The sequence below is a fragment of the Agelaius tricolor genome, unplaced genomic scaffold, assembly GCF_023055355.1.
Source record: "Agelaius tricolor isolate 1412-34295 unplaced genomic scaffold, bAgeTri1.0.p SCAF_33, whole genome shotgun sequence".
Taxonomy (NCBI): Eukaryota; Metazoa; Chordata; class Aves; order Passeriformes; family Icteridae; genus Agelaius; species Agelaius tricolor.
Window position 1 is genome coordinate 4,505,530 of NW_027269293.1, and position 22,441 is coordinate 4,527,970.

The window sequence follows — 22,441 nt, forward strand, 5'->3', positions numbered from 1 at the left end:
TCGCGACGCACACCCACCGCTATCATGTGAGGGGCAGGGCCGAGGGGAGGGGCGGTGGCGCGAGACGGCAGCCGGGAGGGACAGAATTGTCCGAAGTACCGGGAGCGACCCTGCCCGGGGGACCGGTTCTGGAGGCCGGGACACGTCCGGGAGAGCGGGAATGTTCACCGGGGGGAGAGAAGGATCCAGGGACACCTGAGAGCCCCTGGCAGGGCCTGAAGGGGCTCCAGGAGAGCTGCAGAGGGACTGGGGACAAGGCCTGCAGGGACAGGAGCCAGGCAATGGCTCCCAGTGCCAGAGGGCAGGGCTGGATGGGATCTTGGCAATCAGGAATTGTTCCCTGGCAGGGTGGGCAGGCCCTGGCACAGGGTGCCCAGAGCAGCTGGGGCTGCCCCTGCATCCCTGGCAGTGCCCAAGGCCAGGCTGGACAGGGCTGGGAGCAGCCTGGGACAGTGGGAGGTGTCCCTGCCATGGCAGGGGTGGCACTGGATGGGCTTTGAGGTCCCTTCCAACCCAAACCAGTCTGGGATTCTATGATCATTTGACATTAATAAAGATATCAAACATGGTCTGCTTTCTCCCTCCTCTGAATTACTATTAGACTTTTCCAGCACTGATACCCTCCTTTCTTCCACATCCCTCAAGGATTCAAGGCACAGCAGCTTAAAATGCAGGTATAAAGTTATATTAGATGAGCTTTAAGGTCTCTTCCTGTGAAAAATGCATATTTTATGATTGACTTTTCTTAAATATTCAAGTGAATATTATATGTGTTGTGTTAGAAAGTAATGCTGTATTAATTCTCTTAAGTACTGTGTTAAATATAGTTGTAGGTTATAACAAAATGTTAAAATAGAAACTTTGCTATGTAAGATACTTTTTTTTAAAGCAAGAACTTGCACTGAGATGGCAGCCACAGGACACCTGAATCTTTCAGAGAAAGAGAATTTATTGCTCCATTATCAGAAGAAATGAACTTCTTCCCACCTCGCACAGTCAGGATGGTGCCATTAGGATTAAGAGGAAGAAGTTGAAGATGACCAGACAGAATCCTGTGTTTGAATGGAATTTATGCATCATGTATGAGGTGTATGAATATGCAACAGGTTATTGTTAACATGGGTCCTTTTCCAGGCTTATTTTGCACAGAAAAAGGTACCTGGACAACCATAACTCTTTGTTTCTATTGTCTCACATTGTCCTAATTCAAATTGTCTAAAATTATTATTACTGTAATTATATTACTATTTTTATAACCTTTTTATTAATATTAAACTTTTAAAATTGGCATTTTTCACACTTCCAAGAAACCCAAACCATTCTGGGACTCTGGTACAGCTTGGACCCGAGAGCACAGAAGAAATTAAAATTTTTCCAATTCAAGACCTTGAAGGATTCATTTTCAGTCTCACTCTTTGCTAAAATTTAAAATCACTATTTCCAACAATATTAACATTAGTGTTTGTGGGTTTTTTTACTTTACTTTTTTTTTTTACTTTTTTTACTTCATAAAACAGACTCTATTTTTCTTCCTGCAAATTTTGTGCAATATACAACAATGTACCAACAAAATGCACCTCAGTAAAAAAGTTGTCATCCATACATTACATTACTTTTTGTTTAATGTTATGAAAAATTTCAACAACAGTTTTGTCCTTAAATTAGTATTTCTTCCTCCCCTGCCCTCCCTTCTTAAGCTGCCTGGTCTAAAAGAGGAATTTTATTTTGTTTATTTAATTTTTTTTCTGGTCCCTTCCAGCCTGAACACTTCTAGAGCTCCTTAAGTCCTTATTTTCACCACATTAGCCTCCTTAATATAGCAGGGATCCCTCTCCAAGCTCTCAGCTCTGCAAATCCTATTAATTCGGGTGTGTAAAACCCCAGCTGGACTTAAAAAGACATTTCCAAGCGCTGGGGCCGTGCTCTCTGTCACTGCCAGCTCCAGGGAGCGGGTCAGGCTCATCCCTGTGCAAACTTGCCCCAAAATTTCCCCAAATCCCCCCGAGCTGCCCTGAAATCCATCCGGATCCTCGACACGCAGGGAGGATTTTGGGTGTGAACCAGCAGAGGTCACTCGGCCCCAGTAAATCCAGTGCTGCTGGACCAGTAAAACAGGGAGCGTTACTGGGGGACAGCGCCAGGGCCACCCCAAACTCCTGTCCCATGGGATCCCCTCCCTCCTGACCCCCGACTTCAGCTCTGGAACCTCCTTGGCAATTCCCAGCTTCTCCCTTGGAGATATTTTCCCTAAACATTTTTTTTTTGTTTAAAGCCATGCTTTAATTTATTATTTTATTTTCTCGAAATACAGCAAAGAAACAGGATTTTTTGGGGAAAAAAAAAGACAAATATTTTTTAAATGAAAACCAAAATGTCACTGTGCAGCAATCCAAGGATCTGAAGCTCTCACATATACATAATACATAATACATTATATATTATATATTATATATTATATATTATATATTATATATTATATATTATATATTATATATTATATATTATATATTATATATTATATTATATAATGTATTATGTATCATATATAAGATATAAGTATATAATATATATTATATAATATATCAGATATTATATATTTTATATATTATATATTTATAGTATATTATATTATACATTATATATATATATATATATATTCCCTGGACACCCCAGGGAGCCCTCAAAGTAGATGATGGCCTTTCCCAACACCTCTCCAAGCTTTCCCAAAGCCTCCCCAAGCTGTGCCCTGCTTTGCCCAGGGTTTATCCTGCCATATCTGAGCCCCAGATGGGTGGGAAGGAGGAGGAGGAGCTGTGTTGTCCCCTGGGAATGGCTCAGGGCAGCACTGGGAGCTGGCATTGCCTGACCCTGCTGCTCCAAGGATTCTTTTTGTTATTTCCACCTTCTCCACAGCTCCTGGCCAGCCCAGCTGTGTGCTGGGGACACAGCTCTGATCTGTCCAGCGGGGAATGGGCATCCAAGTGAGGTTCACAGGGGAAGCAGAAGGAAATGAGGATGTGTCTTCACACCCAGTGATCCCTTTGCCCTATGTGCACCCAGAGCAGAGATTCAAAGAGTCCTGGAATATTCTGAGTTAGCAGGGACCCTCAGGGATGATCAGCCCAGCCCCTGCCCCTGCCCAGCCACCCCAACAACCCCACCCTGAGCAGCCCTGAGGGCTCTGTCAGTGAGGGGCTGGGAACACAAACCCTGTGAGGAACAACTGAGGGAGCTGGGGGTGCTCAGCCTGGAGAAAAGGAGACTCAGGGGTGCCCTCATCACTCTCTGCAGCTCCTGAAAGGTGCCTGTGCTCAGCTGGGGCTGGGCTCTTTCTCCAGGAACTGACAGAACCAGAGCACACAGCCTCAAGCTGTGCCAGGGAAATACAGGTTGGGTATCAGGAAAAAGTTTTTTACAGAAAGGGTGATAAAGTTCTGGAATGGCTGCCCAGGGAGGTGGTGGAGTCCCCATCCCTGGGTGTGTTTAACAAAGCCTGGATGTGGCACTGGGTGCCAGGGTTCAGTTGAGGTGCTGGGGCTGGGTTGGACTCGATGGTCTTGGAGGTCTCTTCCAACCCAGTGATTCTGGAATTCTGTGAATTCTGTGAATTCTGTGTCCAAAGGCTCCTGGAGCTGTGGCAGCCTTGGCACCATTCCCTGGGGAGCCTGGGCAGTGCCCAGCAGCCTCGGGGGGCAGAACCTTGCCCTGAGCTCCATGCCAAGGCCCGGCCCAGCTCCAGCCCTTGCTGGGCTCCTGTCCCTGTCCCAGAGCAGAGATTAGTGCCTGGCATCCTTGTTAAATCCAGGACATCCATGAGCATCCATGTATAATGCCCTGGTATATCTGAGGTATTCTTTCTTTCCTAGGACTGGGAACTGTTTGGAAATTATTCCCAAATGCTCCTTGGCTGTCCCTGATTTCTCCCCACAGATGCACCATCCCCCCAGACCTGTGTCCACTCTCCTGTCCCAAAATGTGTCCCTGGCACTGCCAGGTGCAGTCCCTGTCCCTCAGCTTTGCTGTGCATTAAGTGAAGCAAGAACACCTCCCAGTGCCTGAAACCTGCCTTTATGCCCAAATCCTGAACAGGATGGATGGGATCTTGGCAATCAGGAATTGTTCCCTGGCAGGGTGGGCAGGCCCTGGCCCAGGGTGCCCAGAGCAGCTGGGGCTGCCCCTGCATCCCTGGCAGTGCCCAAGGCCAGGCTGGACAGGGCTGGGAGCAGCCTGGGACAGTGGGAGGCGTCCCTGCCATGGCAGGGGTGGCACTGGATGGGCTTTGAGGTCCCTTCCAACCCACACCAGTCTGGGATTCTGGTACAGCTCAGTCTTTAACCCATGGAAGAAGTTAAAGCATTTTAACCCATGGAAATTCAAACTTCTTAACCCATGGAGGAAATTAAAGCTTTTCCCATCACTTTGAGGGATTCACTTCCACTCTCCTTCTTTGCTAAAATTTCAAATCATTATTTCCAGCATTATATATATATTTTTTTAACCTTGTGAAACAGACTTTATTTTTCTTCCTGTAAATTTTGTGCAATATACATCTATGTACCTATAGAACACACCTCAGTAAAAAGGTTGTCATCCATACATTATATTACTTTTTATTTAATGTTATGAAAAATTCCAACAACAGTTTTTGTCCTTAAATAAACGTTTCTCCCTCCCCTGCCCTCCCTTCCTAAGCTGACTGGTCTGAAAGAGGAAATTTTATTTAGTTATTTTCTTTTCTTTAAAAAAATAGAAATTACAATCTTACAAGACAGAACATTCAATGAGAACAGAAGCATTTTCCTAAATCTAAAAAGTAAAACATTTCCATAAAACCTGTTGGTATCTACAGGTAGGTAATGTGTGGAGGGGTGGCAAATGGAAATAAAAGGTTTTCCATTTCTTCCTTTCATTCATAGAGATAAAAAATAACATAAAGCCGACCAAAACTTTATATATTTTTCTCTTTTGCACCAACATTCACAAGAATATATATTATATATATTTTTGATCCATCTTTATACACAGTGTGAGGGTTCTGTGGGTGGAAATGGACACTCAGCTACACTGCCAGAGCAGACAAACAAACACTAAATTAATCTTGGTCTGGAAAGGAGCCACAGCTGGCGGCCCAGGGCTGTTGGAAAGGAACATCCCATGTTGGGGTGGGAACATCTCTGGAGCACCAGAGCCATGGGGGGCTCAGGGCTCCTGGGCCCCCTCCCCACTGGCCACAGGGGAGAGGGAAATCTCCCTTTTTGGGGCATTTCTGCCCAGGCTTTGTCATTTCCCTGCGAGCTCCGAGCTCTGGGTGGCCCAGCAGGGGTGAGGAACCTTGGCACAGCCCTGGCCAGCCCCAAGCAGGGGCTGCCATCCCTTGCCATCCCTTTCCACCCCTGCCATCCCTTTCCACCCCTGCCATCCCTTTCCACCCCTGCCATCCCTTTCCACCCCTGCCATCCCTTTCCACCCCTGCCATCCCTTTCCAGGCATGGCACCCATCCCAGGCCAGGAATCACCGAATCGACACCAAATCACTTTTATATCCCCTCCCAAAAAATCATCGAATCAAGTCGGTTCCTCTGAAGAGAACTGAAAAGTGCAGGTTCCTGCAGTTTGGCAGGTTGAGTTACACGTGTTTAATACTTCCAGTCTTCCCTAGGTTCCCACGGGGGGGGCTCTTATTGCTCAGAATAATCCAGAATCTCTCCCCACGGGCTCTGATGTTCCCAAATTAAGGTGCTTTCCTGGGTTCTTTGCCGGATGAAATGAAGTCGGTGGCATTCACCATTGCTGTGTGTTGGGTTGGCTGACGAATACTGAGGGCAAAAAGAAGGGTGTGTGCTTTTTTTTTTTTTTTATTTTTTAAATTTCTGTTTTTTTCCCCAAACGTTCCCAAACCCCCACGGGCTGTTCCCTCCGAGCTCAGTCACGTTCTGGGGCTGCTTTTCCCGGGAAGTGAACGGTGCTGTCGGAAATGATGCTTCCAAAAAAACAAAAAAAAAGGCACAACCCTCTGGACATAAAAGGCAGCACTGACTTCTCTCTTCTGTCCAAGCTTTGGAGAGGGCAGGAGAGGAGCCGGGCACATCCCCACGCCGTGGACGCTGCGCTGGACAGCAGCACATTGGCACTGGACGTCGCGTGGGGCTGTGGGCTGAGGGCTGGAGCCTTTTCCCAGAGACCTGGCTCCAACAGAGAGGGAGCCAAGGCTGGCAGGCTCCAATCTGCTCCCAGAAGCTGTTGGGATGTGGTCAGCAAAGCCACACAGCGGCTGCCGGGGAGGAACGCGCTCCCAAATTCCCTCTGCCTTGGAGCCGAGCAGAAATCCCATGGGAGAGTCTTCCCTCGTCAAGGTTGGTCCATGGTCTTCCCTAGGAGGTGTTTTAACAAAAGCAGGAATATCCCTCACGTTGCTAAGAAAGCTGCTTGTTTGGTTTGAAGGGTGCAGTTGTGGATCCAAAGGTTTTGGCTCCTGCTCGGGGATGGTCCGAGCTGCCCGAGGATGGGGTTGGGTGCATGAGGAATCAGCACAAAGCAGGAAAGGAGCTTGGGATTTTAGCCCTTTGTCAGCAGAAACTGGGGCTGCCTCGGAGCAGGTTTTTCCCTCGTAGTTTTTTGGAATTTGCTGCAATGGGAGCAGGAGCAGGGACGGAAAAATCCATCTGCAGAGCCACCGAGTCTCTCAAGCATCCCCTGCTGCCGTGGCCGAGAACAGCATCATCCCACCAATCCTTCCTTCATCCCCTTTTGAGCCTCCCAAAAGGAGCAGCAGGTCCCAAACACCACATTCCTTCCAACCAGCCTTATTCCTCGAAGGGAATAAGGACCTTTCACTTTCCTTGGCTCCAACAGACAGTTTCTCCCCCTCAAAAGCTCCTAAATCCTGCAAACTCAAGAGCAACTCCCAAAATAACAGTTCTAGGGAGCTCATTGAGGGGAAAGCCTGGGTCCAACTCAACCTGCAGCCACACCTGGGCTCCTGTGTGTGGTGTGGGAAAGGGGAACCTGGGGATGGGATGGAGAAAGGGTCACAAACCTTGCTCTGGGTGCTGAACCTTGGGGCAGTTTTCATGGGATTGATAAGAGAACTACACACAGCAGCAGCAGCACCCAGAGAGCCACCACTGCTGCGGCCACCACGGGGACAGGGACAGCCCTGGAGCCCCTCAGTGGCCACGGGTGCCTCTGGGGTGGGATGGCCAGGATTTGGGCTCTGGCTGAAGTCCCACGGGCCTGGAAAAGCTTCTGGGATGCACAGAGATGGCACGAGGCAGGTGAACCTGCTGAACCAGCTCCACAAACTCGGGTGGTCGCCCAGCTGGCCAAGGAGCTGGCTGGGAATTTGGGAAAATGCTGTGATGCAGGGCATGGAGACCCTGCAAAACTTTTCCCCTGCTGCACTGAGCATCTTTTCCCTCAAAGCAGCTTCCCCCACAGGAAAATCCTGTGCTGAGTCCCCCGCCAGCCACAGCCAGACCTTTCCTGGCCAAGCTCCCGGGGTCCCGCTGCACCCGTGGGAGATGAAATAAAGCAAAGGCTCTGTCCTTTCCCTCTCCTCAGCTGCAGCCCCAACCCGACCCAGCCGAGTCAGCATCACCCCTTCTTTATCCCATGCCTGATGTTCGGGTTAAAAAAACCACAATAAAATAAAAATAATAATTAAAAAAACAAAGAAATAAAAATGGGAGGTGGAGAGTGCAGCCGGGACAGCGGGAAGGGCACTCCCTCCTCCCGTGTCACCAGGAGCAGCCTGTCCCTCACCACTGCCAGGAGCATCTCCTCTCCCAAGCAGAGATTTCACATTCATTTCACTGGTATGGCAAAGTCCATTTGCTTTTTCCTTCAAGGTGCTTTACATTCAAGAGCTATTGCAATCCACAGCGAGGAGACGGGGCCAGGGAGGCACCGCAGCCACCCCGGGGGTTTCTCTTGCCTTTGATTATTTGATTTAAATAAATTGCCCCAAACCTCTGAAGTGCAGTTTGTCTCCAAATTTTGGGGAACTCCAAGGGGGCCGCTGGCTCCTGGCCTTAGCTCTCCCGGGGGTCGCTGTACTGAAGCTCAGAGTTGAAAACCTCCTTGTAGAGGGGGGGGAAGTTCATGGCAGTCTCCGGGTGCAGGAGACGGAAAAATTCCAGCTTGTCCAAGTGCAGGTTGCAAATGGTCTTCATCAAGGGCAGCTTGGAAACCATCTGCAGGGAGAGAAGGAGCTGGTGACCACTGGGATGCTGTGTGTGGTGGCCCTGATGCTGCTCTCTCCCCACCCCTGGGGACAAGCAGGAGTGTTTGGGGACCACTCGGTCAAACCTGGCACTGGGGCACCAGCACACTGCCCACCTTTGGGCAGCCTGGCAGCAACCTGGCCTCACCCCAAACCCTCATCTTTCCACAGTGGGGGCTCCTCCTCACCCCAGCCCTGTGCAGGGCAAAGCATTCCCAAAATGGCTCTTTCTCCTAAAACAACCACCCCCATTTCCTGGTGCACTGCCAGGTTCAGCAGCACTGCCTGCACCACCAGGGAGATTCACAGCCCTTGGGAGGAGAAATTCTTCTCCTCCTCTGACAGGTTTGGGGTCTCTCTCTCCAAAATGTGTGTGGCTTATGAGCCCTGGCCCAGCCACATCCCCCAGCTCAGACACCCCCTGCCCCCCTGGCTGGGTTTGCTGTGCCCCTACCTTCGAGAGCTTGTCCTCAGCGGAGTGTTTCTTCTGGATCTCGTGCTGCAGGGCCACATAGATCTTGTCCTGGAGCTTCTGCACCTTCTTGGACTCGGTCAGCCATGGGCGGTCTGCAGGAGAGGAAGGACAGAGTCACCACTTGCTGGATTGGGTTCTTTTCTGACTTAGAGATGGGGCAACAGAGAGGTGTTTTAAGAACTTTTATTTTATTTTTAGTAAATATATGTATAATATAATATAATATAATATAATATAATATAATGTAAAGTAATGCAATGTAATAATATAATATAATATAATATAATATAATATAATATAGTTTTAAATATATGTTTTACTTATAACATATAATATATGTTATAAATCATGCTATCACAATTAGAAGCTAACTATTAGAACACTATCACTATTAGAGGCTAATCCATGTCCCACAATCACAGGGTCAGAACCACCACATGGCCAGAGTCACCAAGGGTCCCACCCAGGCACAGAGCAGTGGCTCTTTTAACCTTTCCTGCTCCCCAGGATGGTTTTGGGGATGCTTGGCTCCTCTCTCAGCTCCCCACCCCACCATGGGTGACAGGTTCCTCTTCCCACCAAGGAAATTTGGCAGATGCATTTTCCCCCCAGGTTCCTTTCCCAGGAATAACTGAAATCATCCACCAAGGAAGGTTTCTGGGGGCAGCTCTCCCCACAGGACACCCCCAGATTTGGAGCCCCCCAGTACCTGGGGAGAGCAGGACAGCAGCAGTGAAGAGGGCGAGCTCCTCGTCCGACAGCTGCAGGCGGCACAGGGTCCTGCCCAGCTCGAAGACGGCACCGATGAGGTCGTCACAGCCTGAGAGGGGACAGCAGGGACACCTCACTGTCACTGTCACTGTCACCGTCACTGTCACTGTCACTGTCACTGCTCTGCCCACCCAGCAGCAGAGCCCAGCAGCACCCGGAGCTTGGGAAGGTTTTGGGAGAGGAGATGGGTGGGGAGGGGGGTCCTGGACACTCACCTGGCAAATTCCAGCCTTGTCTGGGTTCCAGAGGGAGAGGGACAGGGAAAAGAGAGGATAGGGGGAGGAAGAGGAGGAGAAGAAAGAGAAAGAAGGAGAGAGGAAGAGAGGGAAGGAAGGAAGGAAGGAAGGAAGGAAGGAAGGAAGGAAGGAAGGAAGGAAGGAAGGAAGGAAGGAAGGAAGGAAGGAAGGAAGGAAGGAAGGAAGGAAGGAAGGAAGGAAGGAAGGAAGGAAGGAAGGAAGGAAGGAAGGAAGGAAGGAAGGAAGGAAGGAAGGAAGGAAGGAAGGAAGGAAGGAAGGAAGAGAAGGAGAGAAAAAAAGGAGGAGAAAGAAGGAGAAAGAAGAAGGAAAATAAGGAGGAGAAGGAGAAAGAAGGAGGAGAAGGAAAAAGGAGAAGGAAAAAGGAGAAGGAAGAAGGAGAAGGAAGAAGGAGGAAGATGGAGAAGGAAGGAGGTGAAGAAGAAGGAGAAAGAGAGCCCCAGGGGAGGGGCAGCAGGAGCCCTTACCGAGAGATTTGAACATCTGCATGCCACCGAACTTGCCCTCGAAGAGGATGGTGTTGTTCAGGGGGTTGAAGGCGCGGATCATGCGGATCAGGAGCACCTCGAGGCAACCTGATGTAGGCAGAGAGAGCGCAGACGAGGGCAGGGCAGGGCAGGGTGGGGAAGGTCAGGGGGGTTTCCGTCACCCCAGGACCAAATGTAAGAAAGAGGAAAGCCCCCAGTGCACGTTTGAGGTCCAGATTGTTCATTCCCAAGAGCAGAATGGGTATTTCAACAAATCCAGTTTGGGTTTTTGGGATTGGTTAGGGTTTTTTTAGGTGTCCAATTGTGACCACAATATTTCACCAAAGGGAAATATTATCCAGTCATTGGCAGCCAGGCACAGAGAGACCGAGGTCGTGGTGGAGCACCGAGAGAGAGGAAAGGGTGAAAACAAAATAAATAAAAAGAAAATGGAAGGAAGAAATGAAAGAATGAGTTAAACTCCAGCGCTTCAGGCACAGCCAGCTCTGGCTTTGGGGTACAGCACCCTGCTGGGATGCTGGCACGTGTCCCCAGGGCTGGGTGCTAATCTCAGCTCCCCAGCTCTGACAGATTAGAAACTATGAGGTTGTCCCAGTGTTTTGGGGATTTTGCACATTCAGCTCCCTGGCCTGGGCACGGCATTGCCAGCTTGGGCAGATGGAAGGGTGGGGGACGTGGGTGTGCGCTGCCATCATCCTCCTCTTCCCAGTCTCTTGCTGGGAGAAGAGGCCAATCCTTTTCTCTCAATCCTCCCTGCTCCTGTTTGAGTTTGGCACCCCTTCTCCCAGAGGAAAACCTTCTGTTCTCATTTCCATCCCAGTTTCTGGGTGACATTTGGATGAGGGCGGCCGTGGAGAAAAGCCTGTGCCCAAGGCAGGCACTCGCCACGTGCCCCCCTTCACCATCATGGATGTGGCCTGCAGCTCCTCCCAGCCCAGCACCTGCTCCCCCAGCACTGGGAGAACTGGGGCAGCCGGGGGGGGGACCCCCAAAAAGAAAAGCACCAGCCAAGAGAAAAGATGGGATTTGCTTCTGGCCCCACGGCTGCTGCTCAGGAGAGGGGTTGGGGGTGGCAGGGGACAGTGGGGACACGCAGGGGGTGGCAGGGGGCCAGGGGGGCTCCCCCCTTACCGGCTTTCAGGAGGATGATCTGGTCGTTCTGGCAGAGCTCCATGAAGCCGTCGATGCGCTTGGCAAACTCCACCACGTACTGGATGGCGTTGGAGATCTGCAGCGAGCACTGCTGCCACATGGCCTCGCAGCTCTGTGCCACAGGGGACACTCTCAGGGAGTGCTGGCACCCTGGCACCCCAGCTCTGTCACCCCCCAGGGCAGGGACGAGACCCCAGTGCTGTGCCACCCACAGGGGACACTCTCAGGGTGTGCTGGCACCACAGCTCTGTGACTCCCCAGGGCAAGGATGAGACCCCAGTGCTGTGCCATCCATGGGGGACACTCAGGGTGTGCTGGCACTCCAGCTCTGTCACCTTCAGGGCAGGGATGAGACCCCAGTGCTGTGCCATCCATGGGGGACACTCAGGGTGTGCTGGCACTCCAGCTCTGTCACCTTCAGGGCAGGGATGAGACCCCAGTGCTGTGCCATCCATGGGGGACACTCTCAGGGAGTGCTGGCACCCCTGCTCTGTCAACCCCAGGACAGCGATGAGACCCCAGTGCTGTGCCATCCATGGGGGACACTCAGGGTGTGCTGGCACCACAGCTTTGTCACCCCCAGGGCAGGGATGAGACCCCAGTGCTGTGCCATGCACAGGGGACACTCTCAGGGAGTGCTGGCACCACAGCTCTGTCACCGTCAGGGCAAGGATGAGCTCTGTCACGCCAGGGCAGGGCTGTGCCATCCACGGGGGATGGTGGCGTTGGGACACCTGGGGTGGGAGCTGTCACAGCAAACTCCCCCTCTGGGCAGCTCCCAAGCACTGACAGACCCCTCCTCAGCCAGCAGAGCCCCAGGGGACAGTGGCTGTGCCAGGGGCTGTGGCAGTGGCACTCACCTTGCTCTGCAGGGCACGGACCTCCTCGGGGGAGTAGAGGCTCCACGCCAGGCGCTTCAGCTCCTCCGTTGTGTACTGGCACGTCTCCAGGTGGGACTTCACCACGTTCTGGGCCACCCGGTCTGCAGGGGAGGGGGGACAGCAGGAGCTGAGACCTGGGCCCCCCAACCCTGTCCTGGCCTCTGGGGCTGCTGGGCTGAGGGCTGGAGGGGTGGTGGGGCTCTCACAGGGTGTCACAGGGTGCAAGGACAGATGGGGCAGCAGGGGCTGAGCCCAAAGCAAGCAAGGGATGTGCCACAGACCTTGGGTGTGCTGAGCTCCACAGGGAGCCTCGGGGCTGCTCCAAGAGCTGAGGCTGGGCTCATCCCCTGGGATGCTCAATATCCCAGGGATGCTATTGGTACCCCCAGGGATGCTATTGTTATACCCAGGGATGCTCAATACCCTAGGGATGCTACTGGTACCCCCAGGGATGTTATTGGTACCCCCAGGGATGCTCAATACCCTAGGACTGCTACTGGTACCCCCAGGTAAGTTATTGGTACCCCCAGGGATGTTATTGTTCTACCCAGGGATGCTCAATATCTCAGGGGTGCTCAGAATGGTTTGGGTTGGAAGCTTAAATCCCATCCACTTATTCATCTTAAATCTCATTCCAACCCCCTGCCATGGGCAAGGACACCTTCCCCTAGACTGAGTGTGTGTCCCCAGGGCCGGGTGTGTCCTGCAAGGTGCTGGGGTGGCAGCAGGGATGCACCCCAGGGATGCCCTGGGTACCCCCAGGGATGCCATCACTGTATCCCCCCGGGCAGGTTTGGCTCTGGGGAAGGACTCACTCCCATTCCAAGTGTAAGTGGAGGGATGGATCCCTCCCTCCTGCATCCTTTGACTCACTGACTCATCCTCGTGGCCACACACCCCCCACACTTGCCCTGCCCTGCCCTGGCACTCACCAATCTCCAGGACAGAGATGTCAGGGGGCAGCTGGGCACCCTCCAGCGCCCCGTGTGCCAACAGCGCCGGCTCCAGCATCAGCTCGTAGAGAGATTCCTGCTTGATGAGCGTGGCATCAGCCACGTCCAGGCTGGACTGGTCGGGCGAGGGCTGTGCCGAGGCCAGCAGGTCCAGGTTGTAGTAGGTGCTGCTGCCATCAGGGGTCAGGGGGAAGTCGAAGAGGAGCCCGTCGGACAGCGTGGAGATGTCGTCCAGGTCCGAGAGGCCGCTGCTGACGCTCGTGGTGTAGACGCGGCTCAGGGGCTCGGGCTCGTCCTTGGCGCCGCCGCTCTGCTCCTGGCTCTGCTGGTGCTTCTGCACCTCGGCGTAGAGGCTGTCCCGCTGCTTCTTGGACATGCGGCCGAACTTCACCGCTGCCCCGGGGGGGAGAGGCGGCCGCGTCAGGGCAGCTTCACCCCCCAGGGCAAAGCCGCTGCCCTGGGAAACGCCCTGGCTGCCCTGGGAGTGCCTGAGCTGGGGGCTGGGACCCCCCTGGATGCACCCCCCCATCCCAGACCAGCCCTGAGTCAAACCAAACAGAACCGATTTCGATTTTCCCCCCGAAAACACAAAAGCGTTTCTTGCTTCCCAAAGCCTCCTCGCACCGGGCTGGCCCTGCGGGGGCAGCAGCTTCATCCTGAGTGCCTGACACGCTCCGAGGAGGAGCAGGGGACCCCTGGGGACCCGGGGCAGGACTCACCGTCGCGGGACATGCCCAGTGCCAGGCATTTCTGCAGGCGGCAGTGCTGGCAGCGGTTGCGGTTGGTGCGGTCGATCAGGCAGTTCCTTTGCCGGGAGCACGAGTAGCTGGCATTGTTCTGCTGGCTCCTCCGAAAGAAACCCTGCCCGGGATGGGATGGGATGGGATGGGATGGGATGGGATGGGATGGGATGGGAGGAGTTGAGAAGCGGCCGCTGGAAGGCAGGGCCGCCCCCTGCCCGCAGCCGGCCTCCCCGGGCTCACCTTGCAGCCTTCGCAGGTGATGACACCGTAGTGGATCCCTGAGGATTTGTCTCCGCAGATCTTGCACGGGATCACTTCGATTTGGGCTGCGGTGGATGGGGAAAGGGGGGAAACCACGGGGTTAATGATGGTCACTGCTGAGAGGGAGGAGAGGGATGGCTGCGGGCTGGCTCAGCACCTGGGGAAACTGAGGCACGAGAGCTGGACCCAGCGGCAGCTCAGCCCTTCCCACAGACCCACAAGGGTTCTTGCACCTCAGAGAGGTCCCTAAAAGGTTCACACAGGGTGTGGGGAACCCCCATCCCGCAGCAGCAAGAGCCAGGGTAGGAAAGCCCTTGGAAGGTTTCTGCCCCAGCCTGCCCGGGACCCTGTTTTGGAATCACTGCCTTTATTTTTCAACCATTGTGTGCACCAGGACAGGGACAGCCTCGGCACAGGGACCATCCCATCCCTGCAAATGCTCTGCTGCTGGAGGTGTGCCCCAAGCAGAGGCTCTGGGCCCCCCCGTGCCCCCCAGCAGCTCCTTTGAACCCAGGACCGATATAGCCACCCCCAGCTCAAGGTCCCGGCCCCTTCCCCCCACAAATCCGCTTCCCTCCCGCTTCTGCTTCGCTGGCACTGAGCTGCTAATAGGCTTCGTCCTCCTCATTTTCCAGCTGCCCCAGATCTGGGCCGGCTCTGCCCTCCCGCCCCGCGGGGGGGATGCTCGGCACCCCCGGGGCTGTACGTGCCTCCCGGCATCTCTGCACCCTCTAATCCCCGCTGCAGCCCCCGCAGCCCCGGCCGGGCTCTGCCTGGCGGCGCTCTCGAGGGTGCTGGGCAGGCACCGCCGCGCCAAAATAACCCCCAGGGCCAGATTATGGTTATTTCCAATCTCCTGGGCCTGTGCAAATCCCCGCGCTCGGGTAATTCCCTTCTGCCTCTCCTCTCCCCTGGGAGCCATCGGTGGCTCTGCTGGAGGGCTGTGCTCTGTAGGGCCACCTCTGTGAGTGACAGTCCCAGTGCTCAGCCAGTGCCACCTGTACCTGGCAGGGTCCTGGGGTCCCTTAATGCTTGGGGGAGGCTGGGACGGGCAGTGAGGCCTCACTGGGCAGAGGGGCAGCCGAGGTGCCATCGGTCCCCCAGGGATGCTCAGTACCCCAGGGATGCTCAGTACCCCAGGGATGGCCTTGGTCCCTCCTAGGGATTCTCTCTGTCCCTCATGGGAGCCATTGGTACCCCCAGGGATGCTGTTGGTACCCCAGGGATGCTATGGGTACCCCCAGGAATGCTGTTTGTACCCCCCCAGGGATGGCTTTGGTGTCCCCAAGGATGCTATTGGTACCCCAGGGATGCTGTTGGTACCCCCCAGGGATGCTCAATATCCCAGGGATGCTATTGGTATCCCCAGGAATGCCATAGGTACCCCCAGAGATGCCATAGGTATCCCCCAGGGATGCTGTTGGTACCCCCAGGGATGCCCTTGGTTCCCTCAGGGATGCCATAGGTATCTCCAGGGATGCCCTTGGTACCCCCGGGGATGCTGTTGGTACCCCCAGGAATGCCCTTGGTACCCTCAGGGATGCCAGCACTGCATCCCCCAGGGCAGGTTTGCTCTCCCCGGCTCTGGGGAAGGATCCACTCCCATTCCAGGCATAAGTGGAGGAACAGATCCCTCCTGCATCCTTTGACTCACTGATTAACCCAGTGCCCCACATGCACCAGCTGGTTTTGGGGCTCACCCCTCCTCCCCCGGGCAGCTTCCCCAGGGCTGTGTGTTGTCCCCCGACTCGAGGGAGTCACATCCCATCCCTGCCCCTCCCCACATCCTCTGCCTACGCCCCTGCCGTGCTTTGAGCCTGAGCAGAGCTGGTTTCCCCGCGATGGGCAGGGCAGGGATGTCCAGGGCATCCTCACATCCCCCGCAGCTGCACCGACACCGCAGCGCCTTTCACAGCGGCACGGAGGCACCAGAAGGGCCACTCGTGGTCACCCCCAAACCACCCCCCAGCTCCCATGACCAAAACACCCCCAATTCCCCGGATCCCGCTGCCATCTCCCGCCACTCTGCCGGACCGCAGGGACCGCTCTGCTCCCCATCACCCTGCCCGAGCCCTGTCCGGGATGGGCCCGAGGTGGTGGCACGGCGGGGGGCACAGGGAGGGGGTGCCACCCCCGGCAGGAAGCGGCGTCGGGCTCGTTATGCAACGTTAATTGCAGCCGCCGGCAGCGCGGGTGATGCATCGCGCCCGCCGCGCCCTCACGCCCGCGGCCGATACTCCGGTCCCCGGAATTACCGGCAAACACCGGGGCTGAGCGCGGCCCGGCAGCCCCAGCGGAGCCCCAAAACCCCCAACGACCCCAAAGGCTTCGTGTGCCGGTGGCCAAATCCCGCCCCACAAGAGCCCCCCGGGGCTGGAGCTGAGGGTGATGATGATGATGATGACGCTGTCCTGATGAAGGACAAGCCCCGACCGCCCGCCGTGTGCCCGCAGCCTTTTGGGGCTCTAATTACCATCCTGCTAATTACCCGGCCGTGCCCGCCGCTGGCACCTGACCCGCTCTAAGACGCTCGCCCCAAATAACTGACGTGGAGATACGGCCGTAACCTGGCGATGGCAATTACAGCCCGGCACGGTTAATTGCTGCTCTGATTGGAAACCCGGCTGAATCACCGAGTCTGCTCCTTCAGTGTCCCCTCGTGCCGCGGCCATGGACCCCCGAGGCGGCCGGACCATTCCCCATCTGCCCCGCGACCCCAAACACACCCCGGGGGCAAATCCAGAGGGATGGGAAGGAAGGTGGGTGTGGGTGGGGTGGCCACGGCAGCTCCGGCATCCCCCAAATCTCACTGTGATCAGGGAAAACATCTCAGTAGACCCCAAATCCCGGATATTCCTCCACCCCAACCACCCCACCCTGTGCCTCAGTTTCCCCACTGGAGAATTTAGCATCTCCTCCCACCCCAACCGTGCGAACGGGGGGGGACATTTAGGAGGGGCTGAGCCGGGGGAGGCAGCAGGGAACCTCCACCCCGGGCCCGATGGGGCTAAAACAGGGAATCAGGATAAAAGAAACAACGAAAGGGTTAAAAAAATAAGTAATAATGATCTCCAGCCGGCAATTAAAATGTCCCGGCGGTGGTATTTGCTCTCCTCCCACTGTAAACACTTCTTGCCCAACTCCCGGCCCGCTGCCACCGGCCGGCCCTTATGTAAGCGGCCCGGTGCGGCCCCGGTCCCGGCCGTGCGGGGCGATGCCCCCGGTGCGGCGTGCAGCCCTCCTGTCCCTCCTGTCCCACTGACACACTTTCTGCCCGTGGCCACGCCGCTTGTGTAACCACGGCCCTTAACCCTTGCGGGCCCGCGGCCGCTCCCGCGCCGGGCTGGGCTCACACCGACCTCCCGCCCCCGGGAGCGGGGATTTTGGGGTGTTTTGGGGTGATACCTCCAGCTGAGGGCACCCATTTGCCACCCTGAGCTGCAGCTGCAGGCGAGGGGCACAGATGTGTCCCTGGTCGCCTGTCACCCCCCAGACCTGGCCGTGTGTGTCCCCTCCAGGCCAGCACTGCTCCCCCTGCCCGTGCTGGAGGCTCCTCCACGGTTTCGGCAGAGCCAGAGCCGCCCTCCCCGAGCAGGAACGGGCCGGGCACACCCTCCCCTCCATCGCCTCCGCCCCAAGGGCGGGCATCTCTTGCACCCCAAAACAAAACAAGGCAGGCCCTGCAGGGTGCAGCCATGGGCGCTGGACCCCTCTCTGTGGTGCAGGGAGGAAGGTGGCCCCATCCTCATCCTCCCCCTGTCCCTCCCCTCGGCCCTATGATCTCACTGCTGTGGGGGAATCACCCCAAAACCCTCAGCACCCCATTAAGCCTTGGGATGTGCTGTGACCCCACTGCTGCTGGAGAATTTTTGGAGCTGCCTCCCCCTCCCCATCGGCATAGCTGGGTGCCCCTGGCTGTGAGGTGAGGACTCCTGGGAGGGGTTTGTTTTGGGGTGCACTTCAGATCCCTGCACAGTCCCCCAGGGTGAGCCTGCACAGCTGTCACCCCACAGGGGCAGAATGTGGGCACCCCTTCCCCGGGGGGGCCACGTGAGGCCATGGTGTCCTTGCTGGAGGCAGTGGGGCAGCATCCCAGCTCTGAGTATTTCAGAGGTGGCTCTGTGCCTCTGGGGCCATCCCTGCCCCAAATACCCCCCAGTGCTTCCCCAGTGCTTCTCCAGTGCCCTGGCTTGGTAGCCAGTGAACCTGCTGGGAGAGAGCTCTGTGCCCCATCCCTCTGCCAGGCTCCATCGATGCTGCAGGATGGGCACCCCTGGGAGTTGGCAGCAGCCCTGCAGCCCCCCTGGATCCCCCAGCCCCAGCCAGGGCACCGGGGGGCTCTGATGCTTCCCCTCCACCACCTCTCCCCTTGCAGGGGGACTCAGCATCCCCCTGGTGCAGCCAGAGCAGGGAGAGGAGGGTGAGTCCAGGCTGCACAGGGACCCACAGGGACCCACAGGGACCCACAGGGACACACAGGGACACAGAAGGACCCACAGGGACACACACAGGGACGCACACAGGGACCTACAATGCCACCCCATTTCCCATTCCTGCCCTAAACCCCAGCTCTGCACCTGCATCCTCTGCAGCAGCCTCCAGCCCCAGAAGTGACTGCACTTCCCCACAGCCACCGTCCACAGTTGTGTTTTGCTGTTGGGGCAGGAATAAACAAGGAAATAAAGGGAATTATCACCCCTTTATATCTGCTGTTGGCTTTGCTATTAAACAGCCTCCAGTGCTGCAGTGCCTCGGGGTCTCCCAGCACCCCAACACTTTGGCCATGGCCGCCAAAAAATCCCACCCTCATCCCTGCACCCCCGGGAACCCCAAACAAGGCAGGCCCATGCCGGGTGTTCACAGCCCCGGCTCCAGGCACAGGAACACCGGGGCCAAGTGGGCAGCAGGGAAAATTCAGATGACACAACCACGGCCCGTGCCGGGCTGGGATTCTGGAGGGAGAACTGCTTTCCTAAGTGATCAGCAACGATTTCCTGGAAACTTTGGGCCGGAACAGCGCTCAGCTGTTCTCACCCTGCCCTGGGGCAACCCCTGGCCACCTTCCCTTGCAGGCACGCGAACGGAGCTTTTGCTTTCTCCCCAGTCTCCAGCAAAGCGCTGCTTTTCCCCCTCCCATGGTGCAGTGTGTGCCCCCAACAGGGAAACGGCAGCTCGGGATGGGCGATGTGGCTCCCCCGGGGCCGCTCCGGTTCAGCAGCTCCGGTTCCGCAGCTCCCGTGCCACGCCGAGCCGTGCCAAGGCCAGCCCCGCAGCCCTTTGCACTTTGCCTGCTGCACAAGGGTGGCAAAGGTGAGGCCTTTGCGGGGAGGGGGGACCTGCCAGCCCGGGGCGGGGACAAGCCGGGCTGCGGTGGGAGAAGCCCTTCGGCAGAGCTGCTAAACCGGGGGGGAATTATCTCCCTGGGGGCTAAAAAAAGGCAGGAGAGCAGCTCTGCTCACCACATCCGATAAACCGGGCTGATTTAGACATTAGCAGCTCTTTAAATAGCCGCCGCGAGTTCAAAGTTAAACGTGACAGGGAGTAGCGACAGGGACTGTGCGATGGGGACAGAGACCACCGACCCCATCGCTGCTCTCCCCTCTCCCGGCGCTGACTCTCCCTGGGGTTATCAGGGTGGGGGATCCCAAATCCCGTCTGGCCCCCCATAAAGGCAGAGCACAGCTTTCTCCTCCAGGTTCGGTTTTTGGGAATGGAGGCACGGCCGTGCCCGCGCTGCGGTCCCGGGACAGGCGCGGCCGTCGTGCGGGAGGGCCCGGTGGGTGCCGGCCGCGCCAGCGTGTGCACGCCGCCGAAACGGGCAGGGAAGCTCCTCCTCCGCCCTCTCTGATTTTTTCCAATGACAGATCTAGGTCACTAGGACAAGTCGCAAAGGCTGCCGAGCCACCGCACGCTCCTCGCCACGCTGCTTGCAAAACAAGTGAGCAGGAGGGCTGGAAATCGTATAGGATTATACAAGGCAAAGCCTCTTCCCCGGCCCCGGCGCAGCCGCGGCGCAGGGAAGGACAGGAGCGAGGAGCTGCTGTGGGCCCCCGGGGAAATGGGGCAGAGCGGTGGCGGTTTTGGGAAGGAAAATGGAGATTGAGTCAATTTGGCGTCGCCATGCGGCATTTGGGCTTCGAGAGGGATGAGGACGCGGGACTGCGGGAAAAACGCCCGGACTGGGGGGAACGGTGGGACATCAGCAGGGTTCGGCCCTAAATTAGGGTCGACACCAGCAATTCATGGGGGGAAAGGAAAAATATTTTTAAAAAGGAAAAGTTCGCCCAGTTGCTAATTAAGCCGGTGCTGGCTGTGCAAGTGCTACGTAAGAGCCAGGCGTGATCGCAATTAGGCAGGCGATAATGCTTCCCTCCGTCCTCGTAAAGGTGCAAAGCCAGGATGTCGAGGGGCAGGAAGGGGATGTGGGGGGCTCGCCTCGCCCTCCTCACCCACCCCAGCCCCACCGTTACACAAGAGTGAGGCGGGGGCAGAGCCGCAGCACCCGCGGCGCAGGGAGGAAGCAGGATTTGAGGATTTGAGGAGCTCGGGATGAACGTCCTGGTGCCCACTCCCCAAAATGAGCCTAAGGTCGTGCACCCCCCAAAACACACCTATGGAGGGGCACCAGGGAGTCCTGGCAGGGCTCAGGGCTCGGGGAAGGCAGGGCATGATGGAAAAATGGTTTAAAGGAGGATGAAAATCCCAGCCCAGCATGCTGGAACGGAGCTGAGCCCGGCCACCGCTGCGTCACCATCACCAGGCCCCGCCGGATTGTCCCGCTGGAGCCTTCCTCCCTCCATCCTCCTCCTCCCCACCGCCTGCTCGGCAAAGCAGAGGGGTGGAAAGTAGGAATTGCCTTTGGTAACGGGTAAAACCAGGCAGGTGCTGGCACAACTCACCCCTGCCCTGGAAAAGGGGCACCCAAAATTGCACCTGACCCCTCGCCCGTCCCTGCGGGAGCCTCCCAAACTGCCCCCTACGCCGTGGGGAGGGGGAAAAGGGGGAAAAAACTACAATAAATCCAGCCCTGGTGGGAGCAACATATTGAAGAGGAGATTAAGGGGTTTAGTGCGGGGAAAAGCTTAAGAGTGCGTCTAAGCCGGCGTCGGAAAGCAAAGCAAAATAAACAAGAATTTTATTCCTAACGAAAGGGGAGCTGGAGGAGGCAGAGCGGCCCCGGCGGGGCTGCTGCGGGTTCCCCCCTTGTCCCGTTCCAGCGGGGCTGCTGCGGGTCCCCCCGTGTCCCCGGTGGGGCCGCTGCGGGCTCCTTCCCATCCCTTCCGCGGGGCTCTCACGGCTCCCCTCGCCCTCCTCCAGCAAAGTTGATGCGGATCCCCCCTCGTCACTGTCCGCGCTGACACCGAGTCCCCCCGTCCCCCACGGCGGGGCTGATGCGGCTCCCCCGTATCCCCGTCCGGGCTGACGTCGGGTCCTGCCCGTCCCCCTCGGCCAGGCTGGTGCGGTGTCCCCGATCCCCACCGGCACCAACTTGTGCCGCTGCCCCCCGCAGCCCCCGGCCCCCCGGACCCACCTCGCATCGTGTCCGCCGCGCTCAGGGCGCCGGGGGGCGCATGGGGCGGCGCGGGGCTCCGGAGCGGCGCGGGGCGCGGCGGGGAGCGGCGGCACCGGGAGGCACCGGGCGGCACCGGGAAGCACCGGGCGGCACCGGGCGGCTCTGGCACCTGCCCCTCCGCCGCGCCGTGACCCACTTCTGCCCGAGCATGCGGCCGTTCACATGACGAGCCCGCCCCGCCCCCCCCAATCGGTTTCACTTCCAGCCCCACCTCCTGCCCTTCGTCCTCCTCCTCCTCCTGCTCCATCCCCATCCCCGCCGCTCCGCCGCCCGGTGCTCGGCGCTGCGCGGGCGCTGCCGGAGCCCGCCCGGGAGCGGGGTCTGCGCGACCCCCGCCCGGCCGGGGCGGCTCGGAGCTGCCCCCGGGGCTGCCCGCCCCCGGGAGGGACGAGCCGTGCCCGTCCTGCCCCGGCTCGCCCAGGCACGGGGCCGGCTGCGTGTCCCGCTGAATCACGGCTGCCTTGCTTCACTTCGCGCCCGTGCAGCCCCGCCGTCCCCGCCAGGGACCCCAAAAAAACCCGGCAGGACAGGACAGGACAGGACAGGGCTGGGGGTCTTTGCAGAAGGGGCAGCACCCGGCACCGGGGGGTGTGGGGAGCACGGGGACCCCCCTGTGGCTGCCCAAAGTGGCCATTCCAGGGTGCAGATGATGAGATCTGGGGGCACATC

At 57.1% G+C, this 22,441-nt stretch overlaps 1 protein-coding gene and 1 long non-coding RNA gene across 2 annotated transcripts; one reads left to right on the top strand and one right to left on the bottom strand.

The window, feature by feature from the left end:
• The first annotated feature begins 64 nt into the window (after positions 1-64).
• Positions 65-1,383, top strand: LOC139602166 (uncharacterized). Its single transcript, XR_011683120.1, has 2 exons — positions 65-674; positions 890-1,383. It is a non-coding gene; the product is annotated as an uncharacterized lncRNA (long non-coding RNA).
• A 3,875-nt stretch (positions 1,384-5,258) lies between these two features.
• Positions 5,259-21,938, bottom strand: LOC139602185 (nuclear receptor ROR-beta-like). The gene is made up of 10 exons (XM_071451783.1): positions 21,731-21,938; positions 14,179-14,264; positions 13,915-14,056; positions 13,175-13,588; positions 12,222-12,343; positions 11,341-11,473; positions 10,189-10,296; positions 9,406-9,516; positions 8,676-8,788; positions 5,259-8,192 (listed from the first exon to the last, which is right to left on the bottom strand). The coding sequence occupies exons 1-10, from the start codon at positions 21,735-21,737 to the stop codon at positions 8,031-8,033; spliced, it is 1,398 nt and encodes a 465-aa protein (XP_071307884.1). The 5' UTR covers positions 21,738-21,938; the 3' UTR covers positions 5,259-8,030.
• Between the last annotated feature and the right edge of the window lie 503 nt (positions 21,939-22,441).

Coding starts and splice junctions, on each gene's coding strand:
- LOC139602185 (XM_071451783.1), bottom strand. Junction 13,589..13,914: donor ACTGGGCATGTCCCGCGACG/GTGAGTCCTGCC, acceptor CCCCCGGGGCAG/CGGTGAAGTTCGGCCGCATG. Junction 8,789..9,405: donor TGCTGTCCTGCTCTCCCCAG/GTACTGGGGGGC, acceptor CCTCTCCTGCAG/ACCGCCCATGGCTGACCGAG.